Genomic DNA, 17,279 nt, shown 5'->3' with positions numbered 1-17,279 from the left:
ACAAATGAAAAAACATTAATATAGTTTGGATTCCTAACAAAATTAAAAGAAAGACCACAAATGTAAAACATTCTAGCAATTTTTGCATCTAATAGGGCTCTAGTTTGTATGTCGAAAGATTTAACAATAGGAGAATCATCAACTTTTCTCCTATTTAAAAAAGGATTTGACCTACTTGATGATAATAAGGATAAAGGCAATGATTGACTTGCATTGGTAGTACTAATAGGTAACAACACTTGTTTAGGTAGTGAATTATAAATCTTTTTGGTAGTTTTATCGTCTAATTTTCTTATTTATGCTAAATCTTTGAATTTCTCTTTAGAATAAGCACCAATTCCTTTTCCCTTAATTTTTATTAAGTGAGTTTTACCTCTTATATAAGTCTCTTATCTTTCTTGATGACAAAAATTACAAACCCATTTGCATATACTCTCTGATTTCTTAAGCTTCTCAATTTTTGTAACAAATTTCCATAATGGACTTTGGTCTTCATCATCATCATTTTTTTTTTTTTTTTAAGGAACCCACACTACTACTATTACTTCTAGAACTAGAAATTTCTTTACCAATAGTAGAATCCATTAATGATTAATCCGAATTCAATTAAATAAAATCACCAACAATTCGCCAAAATTCACCCAAAGAAATCAATCAAATTATTGACTATTCTTCTTGGTGGCGTACTATACAACCGAAATAAAATCACAAATTGAGAACATAAATTAATCAATTTAATTACAGAGAAACTTTTATCTGAAAACAACATTCAAATCAAACAAGAACAACTAAATTACATATTACACAATTATTTGGTTAAACTATGTTTAAATCAAACATTCAAAATTTTAATTAGCTAGGAACTCAACAATTATTCATGGGAAAAGAATTTTATATATATGTAATAATTTTACATATGTATTGTCATGGGAAAAGAGCCACTGTATGCCATTATAGAGAAATTTTCACAATCCAACAGCAAAATTTTAGAATCCCATAGCAACACAAAAATAAATTTATCTAAAATAATTAATTAGCATTTTTTTCAGTTTTCACGTAGTAATAAAAGGGGTAAAAAATATAGAGGATATGCACAACAAACGAACTATATCTGATGAAGCCAAAGATGCTTCACCAGAGATGATCCGAATTTGAGTCACCGAAGACAGAGAGGATGCATGATAAGTTGAGTGCAATGGAGAGGAAATGTTAGGTTTAGGGATTTATAATTTCAGAATAAAAAGCGGAATGGATTTGTTCCCCTTTTATGCACAAGAAACACATTTCCTTCTTATTTTAAATTACCAAAATGACCCTGAAACATTTCATACCAATTTTAGGTGGCTTTAGAAATTGGTATCCTTTGGAAGCATGGAAACGCACCTTGTTGTGCATTTTCGTGCTTCCTTGGTTGTAGACTCAAACCTTTAATTCAAGTTCTTGATCACAATAAAAGATTCCTTAAGTAACCAATAAGAGCGCTTCTTCGATCTAGTAACACTTCTTGAATCCAATGTAACTTTTCATGTATAAGTTTTGTTTCTTCAACCATGGCAAAGGATTACTGCTTTGATACCATTTGATGTGGACTGAACTAATTGAAAAAGAATAATATAAAGATAAAAAGCAACAAAGAAAGAAAATATAGAATCAAGGAGAAGGAGAGGAAATAGAATAGATAGGGAGAAAAACAAGAAGCACAATTGATTGTATTTTTCCATTCCTAAATCTATACAATCAGCAAACATTATATAGTAGCATGCTAATATGCATTTTAGAAGAGATAATACGATATCATTTCTATGCTATTTTAGTCTACTCGTTTATTTACTAAAGAAAAAATTCCAAACCATATCAAATTTTTAACTTGAAAGCTAGTTAATTGCTCAAACCCTTGTGTGAGTAGTCTTTTAGTAAGGATATCAAGTTTTTGTTTACTTGTAGGAAGATAGATAATCACCGCAATCTATCTTATATTTTCTCCTTAATGAAGTGTCTATTCACTTTAGTATGCTTAGTCCAATCATGATGCACACAATTATATAAAGTGTCAATGGTTGTTTTATTATCACAATAAAACTTTACAAACTCATCACTCTAAATTTTAAAACAGTTAGAAGTCTACTAAGCCATATTACTTCACAAATTCTTGTGTCATAGCTTTAAATTTAGTTTCGATTCGAGACTACTTTTAGACACCATAACTTGTTTTTTACTCCTTCAACTCACCAAATTACCTATACAAAATTACAATAGCTTAAAGTAGACTTCCTATCACTTACAACAAAAGCTATGTTTGGTTCACTAGTGCATCCCTATCAATAATATCAATCCTTAGATTAAGCTCAACAAGTGTATCACAATGCTTACACCTTAATGTTCTCGTCTTCTATAGCAAATCCAAAATGTTTTTTCTTTGTGAGATGTATATACCTTTCTTTCTCCTATCCATTTCCATTCCTAGGAAATACCTCAGTCAACTTAATTGTATTATTTTGAAATCATTTACAAGCACCCATTTGACCTTCTCTATTTTCATTGAGATCTCAAAAGAACAAAATTGTCTACATAGAACACTAGGTTAGTAATCTCACCCTTACTATGTTTGAAGAACAACGTATGATCAATTTGACCTTGAACAAAACCATAGCCTTTAATAATTTAGTGAGTTTTTCAAACAAGCCTTGGGAGACTATTTAAACCCTTATAAGGACTTTTTTAGTCTGCACACCTAATTGTTAGAATTCTCTTCAAAACCAGGGAGCAAATCCAGTTATACTTGCTCTGATAAATCACCATGTAAAAATATGTTCTTTACATGTAGTTATTGTAAAATCTAGTCTAAGTTTGCTACAAGTGAGATTAACAGTCTAATTATATTCAACTTAAACACAAAGCACATGTCTCCTCAAAATCAACACCATAGGTTTATGTGATAACTTTAGCTACTAGACATGCCCTATTTAATATAACCTCCAATTGTCTTTCTTTTGGGTAAACTGGCCAATTTCCATGTTCCATTATTCTCCAAAGCCCTAATCTCCTATAATATAACCTCTTTCCAATTTTGATCATTGAATGACTTCTATATTGACTTAGGTACCACTAATTTTTGAAATATTCATAGAAAAAGCATGAAAAACATGGTGACAACTTGTCGTAAGACACATGGTTAGACACATTATGTAATGTATAGAATCTAACCCCTATTTAATAGAAATTGGGAGATAAATATTGTCATCACTCACTAGTTTTTTATAAGATATAATAGACTTGGTGATAGTGTAGCTTGAGATGATTGTGAAGGTTTTACTTCATATTCTACTCCCAGTTCATATTACTAGAGATAAAAGTCATTGAGTTGTTTATCACTTTAAGCATTAGACATTTTAGAATAAATTTTAAGCCCCTATTGATTCAACCTTATCAACCCTCCTTCTATGTTAACTCATGTATGATAGCATTTGTATCAAAACAATAAATATGATTATTAGGATTTGGGATACTTAGAAAAAGTAACAAAGACATAGGTTTAGGACTTTGGGATACTTGGGATGAGTGACAAATATATATATATATATATATATATATATATATATATATATAGAGAGAGAGAGAGAGAGAGAGAGAGAGAGAGAGAGAGAGAGAGAGAGAGAGAGTTATTTATACACCTAAATTTTGTTTCTCAAAAGGAGTCAATTGTGGCTTAAAAAAGTCACATTACAAGACACAAAAAAACTTCTTAGAAAGAGCAAAAAGAAATAATTATACCTATTAAGAGAATATCCCAAAAATATACACTCAACTGCCCTAAGGTCCAATTTACTTCTATTAAAAGACTTAGACATACATAAAAACAATGCAACCAACTATTTTAATAGGAAGACAATCACAAAACTTATAATTAGGAAAGCAATGCATAAGAACAAGAAAATGAAGTCCTAAAATTTAGCACTCGGGTGGGTAATTGATTGATCAAATAAGTGGTTTTTAGGATAAACTCTTCCCAAATATAGTTTGGTATTATTCATAGTTAACATTAGTGCTCTAGACATCTCTAGTAGATGTATATTTCTCCAGTCAATTATTTTTTTATGTTATGGAGTTTCCACACAAAAACTTTGGTGAATAATGCCATGATTTTGTATATAGGTCCCTAGAACCATTTGAAAGTATTTTGACCTATTGTCAGTTCTTAAAACCTAAATTTATTTTTGAAATTATGTTATGATCATGTTATAAAAATTTTGAAAGATATGATTTGTTTCACATTTAATTTCATAAGGTATATTCAACACAATCTAGTGTGTTCACTAATAAATTTGCTGAACTAGTGTACCCCTAAAGGGGTTGGTACCTTAAAAGGTCCTTAAACATCACTGTAGATCAATACACCCTATGGTGCCATAGCATAATCTCATTATTGTAAAAAAACAGAGATAGAATTACATTTAAACGATAAGTTTTGGCTTTCAGTGTCTAAGGATTTTCCTTCATTCAAGTATGAATACTCAAAGTAGTACAATCTCTCTCTTTTATTCTAGCATTGCCAATAATCATTCGTGAAAGTAGAACCTGAATTTATAAGAACGACAGAAAACTCAAATACACACTTTAGTTCTTTAGTAAGTTTGTTAATGGACAATAGATTACAAGATAAATTGAGAATATGCAGAATAGAGGTCAACAAAATTTTGTCTAACAGATTGTTCCCTTTCTAACCAAATTAGAGAAAGACCTATCAATTATCTTAACCTTTAAGCCTTCATAACATGAACCGTAAAAGACAAATATGCTAGAGTTACTTGTCATGTTAAAACATGTTAGACTTAGTTTTAACATGTAGACCCTTTTTATGAATTACCAACTTCTATGAGAGAACATGACCTAATTTGATTGCAATTGTTTTCTCTTCTATCTTAGCATGAAACCTTTTAGTTTCTCCATTTTTTTTATTTTGTGGTCGACCATAAAGTTTCCAACATGTACCTTTACTATGGTTTAATCACACAAGCTCATCTTTTCCCATCTTCTTTACTTTTTTAAACTTCTTATATTGGCCTTTTGAGCTTTCGGGTGTCAAGACAGATGATATTGACTCTTGAAATATGTGTTGAACTACTACTACCCTAATCAACCATCATGACTCTCCTTTTGTGTTCCTTTCATATCACCTCGACAGATACCCTATTAATAGAATGAATAGGCTTATCTCCCAAAATTTCTACCCCTAACTTCATCCAACAATGAATGGAGTATTGATTCTCTAACTCACAAGCTTGCCCAAGTTTAGCTTAACTCATGGGAATTAAGCTTGAACTTGATGAGTTTAGGCTCAATCTTGATATGATGAACCGTGTTTAAGCTTTACTCAAAACTATATTTTTGAAAATTTATTTGTTAATTCTAAGCTTATGAATTATTAATTTTATAAATTATGTTTCTTAATAAAAGAAAACATAGAAGAAAGTTATACTGTCATGGGAAGGGAAAAGGGTAGAGGTATTTATAATAAGTGAAGTGAACTGTTAGATTTAATTTCATGTATGTGAAAGTGTTGGAATTGAGTTGAGACTTGACTGATTATTTATAATAGGTGAAGTGAGTTGTTTATGTATTGTTTTAATGCGAGATTTTGCATTTCACCCATTACAAATCTCATATAATATTGTGCTAAAATATTTTTATTAAAAAAGACATTTCTTATCATAATATTATGCTCTATTATTTTTATAAAGAAGGCCATTCTATGAAAATGCAACTCATATATACAAAAAAACTTCATGATGATACAATATGATACTCTTGGCAAGTTAGATGTATCCTAATATCAGTACATCATAAGAATTCTATAAATAGTCTTGTGATTAAATGATTATGTAAAGAGAAGTAACATATCCACGAGAGAGAGTAAATTAAAAGTCATCTCGCTTAGTCCTCATGTATTTTTTTAATCAAATGTGAATTATCTCTGATTGAATACATGCATAAAAAGATGTTTGTTAGTGTTTTAGAAGATGTTAGGTTTTGAATATAAACATAAAAATAATTTTAAATGACTAGAAATTTATATTACATGTTATTTAAATTGAAAAAAATAAGGAAGGGCTAATAATATGTTGACTTAATTTTTTATGACTCTTTGTGAATCCTTCATTTTCGATTCTATGTTCATTTTCATGTGTAGCAAGTAGCAAAAGAGTGAGATGAAACAGATTTGCCAAGTTTAATCCGCTTTTCGTAGTCGATAGTAGCATGCCATTGATATGTTGTCAATCTAGGAAGGTTCGTGCCTTTGAAACTTCAAGTTGAAAGTGATTCCCTTTTAGAAGGGAAATTAATAAAAATAGGCACGAAATTATGTGCGTAAACTTTTTTCAATAAAATTTTAGTAATTTCACTTTTTTAAACAAATTATAATTTTCATTCTAACAATACCCTTCACCTTATTTCTTCGTGTTTGGAGTAGATTTTTACTAAAAAATCTTCTTTTTGAATATACAGATTAATTTTTGTGTAATTGTTTATATTTATGGATCAAAAACAGATTAATAATTTCTTATGTAAAGGTTGATATTTATGTATCTTTACGAAATGATGAAAATAACTACACAGAGTACATGTGGGTGAGAAAAGATGTACACGGATATGAAAAGGTGTTCATTTTTTCGAATGGGTGCAAAAATGTACGAAAGGATGCGCATTTTTCAAAAGGGTACGTGGGAATGTGAAAGGGTGTGAACGGATGTGAAAGAGTGCGTGTAAGTGTGAAAGGACGCGAACGGGTGCGTAAAAATATAAACGAGTATGTAAAAATACAAGTGGGTGCGTGAAAATGTATATGGGTGCATGTGAATATAAGCGGGTCCGTGAGAATGCATATAGGTGTGCGCGCATCCCTTTGCATTTTTACGCACCCCTTATATATATATATATATATATATATATATATATATATATATATATATATATATATATATATATATATATATATTATATATATAATATATTAAATCATGTAATAATATATATTATGTGCATCTATATGTATTTTCACACATCCATTTGCATTTTTACATACTCGTTCGTATCCTTTTACACCTACATGTACTCTTTTGCACCTTTTCGCATCCTTTTGAAAAAAAAAAAAAGCACATCCTTTCACACATTTTATAAAATGCACATATTTTGTATATATAATATATTATATTATATTATATTTTATACATAAAGGAGGCAAAGAACTCGTACCCTTATTTATATAATTATATATATATATATATATATATATATATATATATATATATATATATATATATATATATATATATATATATATATATATATATATAAGCGTAAGAGGTGTGTAAAAATGTAAAGGAGTGTGCGCGCATCTGTATGCATTCTCACGCATTCACTCATATTCATACGCACCCCTATGCATTATTATCCACCTGCTTGTATTTTTATGCCTTGTTTGTATTTTTACGCACTCGTTCCATCCTTTCACATTTACACACACCTTTTCGCACTTGCACGCACCCTTTCACACCTTTTCACATTCTCGCATACCCTTTCGGAAAAACGAGCATCATTTCGCACATTTTTGCATCCTTTCAAAAAATGCATACCTTTTCGCACATTTTTGCACCCTTTCACACAATTTTGTACCTTTTCGCACATTTTCGCACCCTTTCAAAAAAACGTGCACCCTTTCATATTCGCGTGCACCTTTTCTCACCTATACGTACTCTGTGTAGTTATATTCATCATTTCATAAAAATATGTAAATATTAACCTTTACATCAGAAATTATTAATTTGTTTTTTATTTATAAATATCAATAATTACACAAAAATTAATTTGTATATTCAAAAAGAAGATTTTTCTGTAAAAACCTACTCCAAATATGAAGAAATAAGGTAAAAGGGTATTGTTGGAATGAAAAATTACAATTTGCTTAAAAAGGTAAAATTACTAAAATTTTGTCGAAAAAAGTTTACACGCATAATTTCATGCTTATTTTTATTAATTTCCCCTTTTAGAATTTGAAGCATCTATATACTACTTCTCACTCTTTAAAAGACATTTGGTTTGAATAAATAGATTAATTAAAAGATTACAGAGTATAAATAATTAATACATTTTATAAAATTTGATAGATATAAATAATTATAGTGTTTGATTAGAGGTAATAAAAAAATATTAGTATATTATTTTACTTAAATACCTTTGAGTATAATTATCCTAAAATATTTTTTATGTTACATGTTATGTTAATTGAAAATGAAATTTTTTTTAAATTAATAAATAAAAATATAATTATAATAAAATTAACATTATTTTGATAATCTTTTAATACATAAGATGAAGACGATAATCAGATTATCACCTACATTACCTACTACATCACTATTAGCAATAAAAGATTACCATAATTTTTTATTACTGATAAACCAAATAGACACTTAGCAATATTTCTTTTTATAGAACTATTTCAAAGAATTATTAAATTTATATGAGGACTAATCACATATTTTTAAGCCTTTAAAACAATTAACAATGTTCCAATAGCCAGTACATTATGATATGGAAAATAAAATATAATAATAATATTATTATGGATTTATAGAGGATAAAGTAAGTTATAATAAGTGAACTATAATACATTTCAACAACTCTATTCTCCTATTATAGAGAGATGTGTAAGTTTCACAAGACTGATCTAACAACACACCTCCATGTTTATTTATTTTTATTAAAACATGATTTTAGTTTGGGTTTAAAAAAAATCCATCTCTAAGGTAAAGTTAATGTGTCCTTTTGAAATTTGTCTAATTTACTTTTGAATGGAAAATTTTTTTCGACCTCTAATTAGTTGATGAATTCGATATTACTTATTATCACTTGAGAGATAACTTTAAAAAATTTCGGTAAATTTATAACAAGGAGAAATATTTCAAATTTATAATCAAGAGATTCTTGATTTTGAAATTGAAAATTAAATAAAGAAAATTAGCCATTCGAATTTTATTTTTCTAAAAATTTTATAGTTAATTGGGTTGATGAAATTATAATTAACCTGTTATATTTTCGCCGACGAATTATAATAAAATTTTCATCTTTAACGGGGATTATAAAAGCACTACAGTTAAAGTAGTTATATAATTATGGATATGAAAGCAAAATTACAATTTTATCCTCTTCTAACTCGAAAGTGCGGCTAAATACAGTGCCCTTTTGCTAATGTGAGTGAGTCCTTTGGACTTCCTGGTTAGTAATGGGCTTGGACCCTTGGGTTTGCAGTCAGGCTGACATAGCTTTCTTCTATGCGTATTGTACAGACCAACACTTTTTTTTTTTCCGAATAAATCAATATTTACATACTTTTAAATACATAAATATATATAAATATATATAGATAATATAATTAAATATTTATTTTTAATTTAAAATCACTCAGTCACTCATCTGTGTACCTATTTATATATTTCAAAGTGTGTACATCTAATTTTAATTGTTTTTTTTTTTAAGGCCAAAATACTTATTCCCAACCAGAGTTTAGTGTATTCCCAAATTCTCACCAACGAAATTTCAAAAGCCTAAACATCTACTCATAGGTTGTTAAAACTAAAAAAATTCATTAATTTTAAAGGTAAATTTGTCTTTAACTAGTGATATTAAAAAAATAAAATTTTATTTCATTTTTTCCATTTGGTTTGAAAAACTAACCATTTTCCCTAGATTTAAGTTTTAAAAAGTTACATTTTCCCCTTAGGTTTATTTTCTCCAACTCTCTCCATTCGACGATCAGAGTCCAAACGAACAAGAATCACTCTTGAAGATGACAATTTCGCCCAAGCTTGCCAAAGAGGAAGACTAACCTAATGAAGATGCTCTTCATTGGGCTCGACGAAGACTCTTCTTCTAGCCCAAACGATGACTCTTCATCTAGCCTAGATGATGATGTCTGGGTCTTCATCTGAAATGTGGTTTAATTGAGGAGAAATGGCTTTGGTCCTCCAATCCAAGGAGGCTTCCAAATAAACGATTCGTTGTCCAATCAAATGAGCCAGGGGAGATAATTGAGAAGGAGAGACAATGTCAAACAGGGAGAGACATCATCGGTAGAGCATTGGAGGAAGTTGTTGTCACCAAAAATTTGTCACTAAAAAATTGAAATCCTAGGAAGAAAATGTAATTTTTCAAAACTTAAGCGTAGGAAAAAATTATTAGTTTTTAGAATTTAGAAGGGAAAATGAAATAAAGTTTTAATTTTTTAATATCACTTACTAAATAATAATTTTACCCCAAGAATTAATGGATTTTATTAAATTTAATGGCCAATGACTGAGTGTTTAGATTTTTAAAACTTTGCAAATGAAAATTTAAGAATACACTAAACCTTGGATAGGAATAAGTCTTTTGGCCCTTTTTCAATCTTCAAAGCCTTGAATAAACCAAAACCAATGCCACAAGTTTCCGGAACAAATGAAGCAATGGGATGGGTAGAATTGGCAGGCACATGGGCAGATCTATTTGGACGGGCTTTGATTTAGAATATTGCACCAATGCCAACCGCAACACAGCTAGTTTGGTAGCCTTCATCTTCAAATTTTAATGTGCACATAAATACATTTGGTTTAGCCAAACGCCCCAGCATGCAAGCAATAAATTGTTATTGAGATTGCCTTTGCACCCATGCATCAATTCATTGCATGTATTTAATCTTCTTGATAATTTGGTAATTTTCAAAATAATCTCAATTGACATGCAAATAAATAAATAACAGGGTTTCACAAAATAACTATAATAGGCAGATGATGACTTTGATAAAGACAAGTTTGTCAATATTTACAACCAAAAGTAACAATCTCCTTCACTTTCACTCATTCCTTTTACTCTCACAACAAACATAATAAGCATATTGAAATTCAGTAAGACATCAACACCCTGGACCTGGAATACTAATTGATCCCAAAGAAATAAAAAAATATGTATGGCATAAGAGAAAAAGAAAAAGAATTCTGAAAATCAACTTTAAATTTCAATATTCCACCAAGTAAATTTTAACCTTTGTTGAGTCATCATCTACCCCCATTGTTCAACGGCAATGATCCATCTTTCATCAGTTTCAAACTCAGACTATTGAACCGCTCTCGTGAATACTGCCTTGAAGCTTTCCTCCAATCAGTACCTGCCTTCATCATTGCTGCAAACTCATCATAACTTATCTGTCCATCCTGCAATGTTACGCAACAGAATTTAGACTGGAAACAAAAGGGTGCCAAAAGATTATATTTGGCACACAGAAATTGTAAGAATAATTGATATGAAACAATTTTTATATCAATAAAACTGTGTACACTAACAATGAATATTAATTTGTCTACAAATAATGACACGTCGATATGTGATTGAATTATTTTAAATTAAAGATAAAATAACATCCCAACACATGGTGACACATCATCATTAATATATATTTTAGTGCTCATTGTTAAAGCATATAGTCTTACTCATTTTATATTTATAAGGCCTAAAACCTCTTATGGATTTTCTCAGACAACACTTCACATTTATGCCCTATTTAAAATTGTGGATGAAAATAAAAACCTTGGGTACATTTGGTTCGAGAGAATAAAAAATAACTCTGGTACTCTATTTTTTATAACTAACATTACTTTGTTTAACTTATCATGTTATTAAAGATTACAGTAATCTTAATTTTGTAACAATTTTACTCCTAATAAATTTAGTTTAACATATTAAGGATGTTTAAGTAAAATAATATCTCAATATTCATTTATTACTACCAACCAAACACAATAATTATTTATATTTATCAATTTGACCAAACAAAATATTAATTTATAATCATTAATCTTCAACGTAATCTATCTTTGTGGTAATTTTTCAATTTTGATAATAAAATATTACCTAAATCAAACATACCCTAATAGATAAGGAAGATGAAAACAAATAATGTAAACAGTACAAAACTAACCTTATTTGTGTCAACATCATGCATAATGGCATTAATAACTTCTTCACTGGTGTCAACTTCATCAGCTAAGGCTTCTCTTAGTTCCTCAATCTCTATATATCCGCTTTGGTTTTGATCAAAGAATGCAAAGGCTTTGCGGAGATGCTCATCATTACCCATCTTTCTTAGGTGAACAGAAATGGCCACATACTCACTGTAGTCAAGATATCCATCCTTATCTACATCACCCTGTGAAAAAGAATTCTCAATTACTTTGTTCTCTCTAAATTGAAGAAAACTTAACAAGTTTACCATTTTTACAAAACTCACTAAGAAAAAACAAATAGCAACTTTTTGGGGAGGTGAGGGAATAAAAGTTAATTGGCAATATCAATAATGATTGTCAAAACCAGCACAATCTTAGTACTTTTTTCCTACCAAAGTGGCAGGCCAAAAAAACAATACTTGGTTTGGAGGTTTTAGCCCACCAAGAAGTTTGGACTATCTTTCTTTGGGACTAAAGAGAACAACTCAAGAATACTTATTTACCATCAATTATTAATCTTTTCCTAACAGCACTTGAAGATAAGAAAATTAATTACAATCTTGCAGCCTGTTACGCATTGGGGTCTTGATGGAGCAGCAATCATATTTGGCATTAACTGATGAGATTTTCCGCTCCCACAGATTATCATTATAATTTCTTTTTGGACAGAATGAACATAGAGCAACAAGTACAGTAATTAGGGTCCCCTTTTTATTAAGCTTGGTGTTTCAAAAAGCCATTTAGGTGGCTAAAGATAGGAAATGAGATATTGTTAGGGCATTCATTTTAAGCACCATCAAGACAAAAGAGACATCCAAATGAAGATCAAAGCCTACACAAAGACCAGGTTCTAGGTAATACTCACAGCATCCATTAGAATTTGAAGATCTTCATCAGGGATCTGATGGCCAAGCTTGTGCAACCCAACTTTGAGCTCATCAACGTTTATCTTGCCCCTATTTGAAGTATCCATCAGTTGGAACCCCTCCTTTATGCCAGCAACTTCCTCAATGGACAAAAACTCAGCAATTACCTGTGATTTAAATTTCTTAGAGAATCAGTAACTGATGAATTTAACATAGGACTTCATTTAGAAAAAAAAAAAAAAAAAAAAGGTCCCTGAAGACATTACCCTAAGAGCTCTTTTCTTGAGTTTGTTCATTACTGAGAACTGCTTGAGTCTTGCTCTCACAGTTTCACCTAATGAAATATTTGGAGCCTTCTTTGCATTTTGCAACCAAGGATGTTCTGCATTTAAGGAATAAGCAGTAGTAAGTATTTAATTCAAATCATATTTCAATAAATAAAGTATGCAGATTGCAGTGAAAATGCAGGCATAAAGCACACCAATCAACATATCACAATTTTACCTAGCACTTGTTGAGCCGTAAGCCGTTTCCTTGGATCAGGGTCAAGCATCTTCCGAACAAGGTCCTTGGCATTATCAGAAACTTTAGGCCAAGGATCCCTTTTAAAATCTATAACAGACCGAATGATTGCCTGTGCAACTCCCTGCTCAGTTTCTGTGTAAAAAGAATAGAATTTCAGACAAGACAGTTAAGATCAATACACATGAGACACTGTAAAACAAAGATACACAATAACTTGAACCAGTGACACATTTCTTCCGTTCAGACTTTGGATGATTTTGGTTTACAAGAATATAAAACAAAGTTCAGAAGAAAACTACCACCAGATGAATGAAAACAAATTACTAGAGTTTGAATAATGATACAGTGAACAATTGATGACAGATATGAGCAACTTTAATTGATTGAAAAAAAAATTTAAGATTAAAAGAGACAAATGAGAACTCCATATTTGGTAATACTTAATTATTCAATTGATATCACTTCATTTCTTTATAAATAGATATATATATATATATATATATATATATATATAAGACCTATAGGTAAAACTTTATAAATCATACTAGCAGATGTGACTAAATAGACAACTTTCTCAGTTTGTGAAAACTGTGTCCTCGTTCTCTAAGTGACCAGAAACAGGTAAAAGAACCTCAAGACTCTTAAAGGATGCTAAAAGCATTGGATGGATGAATGGAATATGTGTGTGTGAGAGCACATTTGCAACATGCATCTCAAGTAAACCACAATCCTGTACAAGTAGGGTTAGATACTCATAGCAGTGCTCTTTAACCATATTGAGAAAATTAACCTGCCCAAAAAGGTGGGACACCACAAAGTAAGATGTATAGTATAACACCAGCACTCCAGACATCTACTTCTGGGCCATAATTCCTTTTAAGCACCTCAGGAGCCATGTAGTAAGGACTTCCAACTATCTCAGTAAATCTTTCACCTGAATATCAGAAATAAAATATTCTCAGCAAACAGAACAAGATGGCAATCACTGACAAACCATTAAAGTGAAAGCAATCATATGCAATAACCTTCATGTGACATTACCAGGTCTAAAGAAAACTGATAGTCCAAAATCAATTGCCTTCAAAGGTGATGTTTCCTTCTTGTTTGCAAATAAAAAGTTCTCTGGTTTCAGATCCCGATGCATTACACCATGCTTGTGGCACATCTGCAACATAACAGTAAATCCATTGAGAAAAAAGAAAATTCAACAAAAAAACAAACAGAAGCCACAAGCACAACATAAAAACATTAGTAGTTAATGAGAAAGGTAAAACGAAATGCCCAGACAATTCATGGACCTTTGGGAAATTACAAAAAAGAAAAAAGGAACCCCAAAAGATTAACCCATTAAAGCTGGGTATTACTGTAAACTAATTTAGAACTTATAATATTTGGTATGCAGTCATGGCTTTAATGTTCGTATTATGTAAAATGAATAAAGCATATAACATAAGCAATGTCCCAGAAGACAGGATCCCTGGACATAGATATAAGAAGCAATTTGATTGCATTAAAACATTCAAGACTTAATTGATAATTGATTCAAAAAGTATCTTCACCATTAAAAGGTGTAAAACCAATAGAGTTGAAAGGCAGAACCTAAAACGAATAGTAGTACTTCAGAATAACCAGTGACACAACTATTTAAACCTGATCACTGAAATCAAATTGCACCAGGAAAAATTGGAAAAATATACAATGCTTATCAAACCAAAATTAGGCTCAACAATTGGCAAGGGTATGGCCATCTATAATACGGGAAAAATTATACTGTTCACTCAAATCTAGCGAAACCAGTCAATTCCGAAATCATGAATTCCTAAAAGTTAGATCTCCAATTCAACAGAACTAGATGTACGAGTAGAAATCAAGTTTAAAACAAAATCCCAATCTCACAAACCAATGAGACAATCATCAAACCAGTTAACTCCATAACATACAAAATTTTCAATTTCATTAAATTCCATTTTGGTCAGATTTGCAGACTAATTATGTCCAAGCTTTCAATTCAACTTGAGAATTAGATCTACTAAATCACCACATGAAAAAACAACATCAATTAAAATTCTCAACCCCAGATCTGAGTAAAAGTACCAAAAACTGACCTGAACAACTTCCACAATAGTCTTTGTGACCACAGCAGCAGCCCTCTCAGTGTAGTGACCTCTGGCCACAATCCTGTCAAATAATTCACCACCCTCACAGAGCTCCATCACCAAATGAACCGCATTATCATCCTCATAAGTATCTTTTAAGCTAACAATATTTGGATGCTTTGGCAATTGCCTCATAATCTCAACTTCTCGCCTCACATCCTCTATATCAACAGCAGTCCTCAACTTTTTCTTTGATATACTTTTGCATGCAAATGTTTCGCCAGTTTCTTTGTCCGTACACAAGTATGTCACCCCGAATTCTCCACGCCCCAGCTCCCGTCCCAGCTCGTACCTCTGCTCAATTTCTCGCCCCGTTGGCTCCTTTAAAACGTAAAATTTATAGCCACCGTTCTGGTAGCTGGACCCATGATCAATTGAGAACGGATTCTGTCTCTTCTTGTGTTTTTTCTTCTTCTCTTCATGGTCAGTTTTCGGGATTGCACAGCAATTACCCATAACGTTGAATCAATCAAATCTCCAATGGGTATCAAAATTTAAGGCTAACGAACAAAACCAATCAAAATCTTTTCTTTCTAAACAAAACACAACAGAAAGAAGTTTTAGAAAGAAAAAAACTCGAGATCTGGCCTCAAATCTAAAATTTTGATTAAAGCCCAGATGAGGAAACAACGTGTTTTGTAAATAAAAAGCAGAAGTTTCAAATTACCATGAAGATTTAAATTTTTCAGAGAAAAAATAATCCTAAAAAGAAGGAAAAAGAAAAGAAAAGAAAAGTAGCTATGGAGAAAATAAGAGGAGAAAGAGAGGAAATATATTGAAGAGAAAAGAGGGGGATGAGGCTGAGTAGAGGAATTTAGCGCGTAAAGATTGAAGAAGAAAAAGAAGGAGAAGGAGAAGAGAAAGAGTCAAACATCTTTCCCAGAGACTTCCCTCCTAACCCCCTTTCTTTCTCCCTCTCTTCTCTGTCTCTCTCAAAAATTTTGTTTCGTTTTACTCTCAATTTTGGTTAAATGTTGAGAGAGAAAGAGAAATAGAGATTTGTGTTTTGTTATTTTCCAAAAATATCCAAAACCAAAATCAAAGGTGTGATCTGTTTTGAAGAAAAAGTTTGAAGGAACTACTTACTTGGCTAGAGCTGCCCAAACATTGTCTCTATTCTATGTAATGACAATTATACCCTCTCAAACAAATTCATTTTTAGTTTCTATTTTTTCATGTTTTCAAACTTTATTCAAATCAATTGTAGGATAGAATTTATAAGCTTATGATTACATAATATTATTATTACATTAAAAGGGAAAAAAAGAGGTTACTTTTAAGTTTGTATATATTGCTAATACTTGTTCTTTTATGTATACAAAAATTTGACATCTAATAATATAATTAGAGATAATAATTTCAATTTTAATTTAAAATTTTTAACCCTATCTCGATCTTAACAAAAAAAAAGTTTTCTGATAGAAATAAAGAAGAGGAAGGGGATCAAAACAAAAAAAAATCTCCACAATTAAAACGAGTTAAAGATAGGGATATAAGTGTCCCTTTTTAACCAGTCTCATTCATGTCTCTATTTATTTATATTAATATATTTGCTTAAAATACTAACATATTCTAATAATTTTATATTATTTATTTTTTTAAATTTATTTATGTTTTTTATTTTGCATATTAAAGTGGTTAGCATAAACTATTTGTAACATTTAAAATAGTTTGTTGGTTTTTGTTTTAATTAATTTTGA

The 17,279-nt window shown here is 30.4% G+C and overlaps 1 protein-coding gene across 1 annotated transcript; it reads right to left on the bottom strand.

Moving 5' to 3' along the window:
• Nucleotides 1-10,804: 10,804 nt before the first annotated feature.
• LOC123197866 (calcium-dependent protein kinase 32) lies at nucleotides 10,805-16,512 on the bottom strand. The gene is made up of 8 exons (XM_044612344.1): nucleotides 15,529-16,512; nucleotides 14,465-14,588; nucleotides 14,214-14,357; nucleotides 13,403-13,555; nucleotides 13,165-13,280; nucleotides 12,898-13,065; nucleotides 12,008-12,235; nucleotides 10,805-11,243 (listed from the first exon to the last, which is right to left on the bottom strand). The coding sequence occupies exons 1-8, from the start codon at nucleotides 16,033-16,035 to the stop codon at nucleotides 11,088-11,090; spliced, it is 1,596 nt and encodes a 531-aa protein (XP_044468279.1). The 5' UTR covers nucleotides 16,036-16,512; the 3' UTR covers nucleotides 10,805-11,087.
• Nucleotides 16,513-17,279: the final 767 nt, after the last annotated feature.

The sequence above is a fragment of the Mangifera indica genome, chromosome 15, assembly GCF_011075055.1.
Source record: "Mangifera indica cultivar Alphonso chromosome 15, CATAS_Mindica_2.1, whole genome shotgun sequence".
Taxonomy (NCBI): Eukaryota; Viridiplantae; Streptophyta; class Magnoliopsida; order Sapindales; family Anacardiaceae; genus Mangifera; species Mangifera indica.
This window is presented reverse-complemented; position numbering and strand designations above follow the sequence as displayed.

Excerpts from the sequence above, each read along its gene's own strand:
- LOC123197866 (XM_044612344.1), bottom strand. The coding sequence starts at position 16,035 with ATGGGTAATTGCTGTGCAATCCCGAAAACTGACCATGAAGAGAAGAAG. Across the intron at positions 14,589-15,528 it reads CTATTGTGGAAGTTGTTCAG|ATGTGCCACAAGCATGGTGT; the intron begins GTCAGTTTTTGG and ends GTTATGTTGCAG. Across the intron at positions 11,244-12,007 it reads ATGATGTTGACACAAATAAG|GATGGACAGATAAGTTATGA; the intron begins GTTAGTTTTGTA and ends GTAACATTGCAG.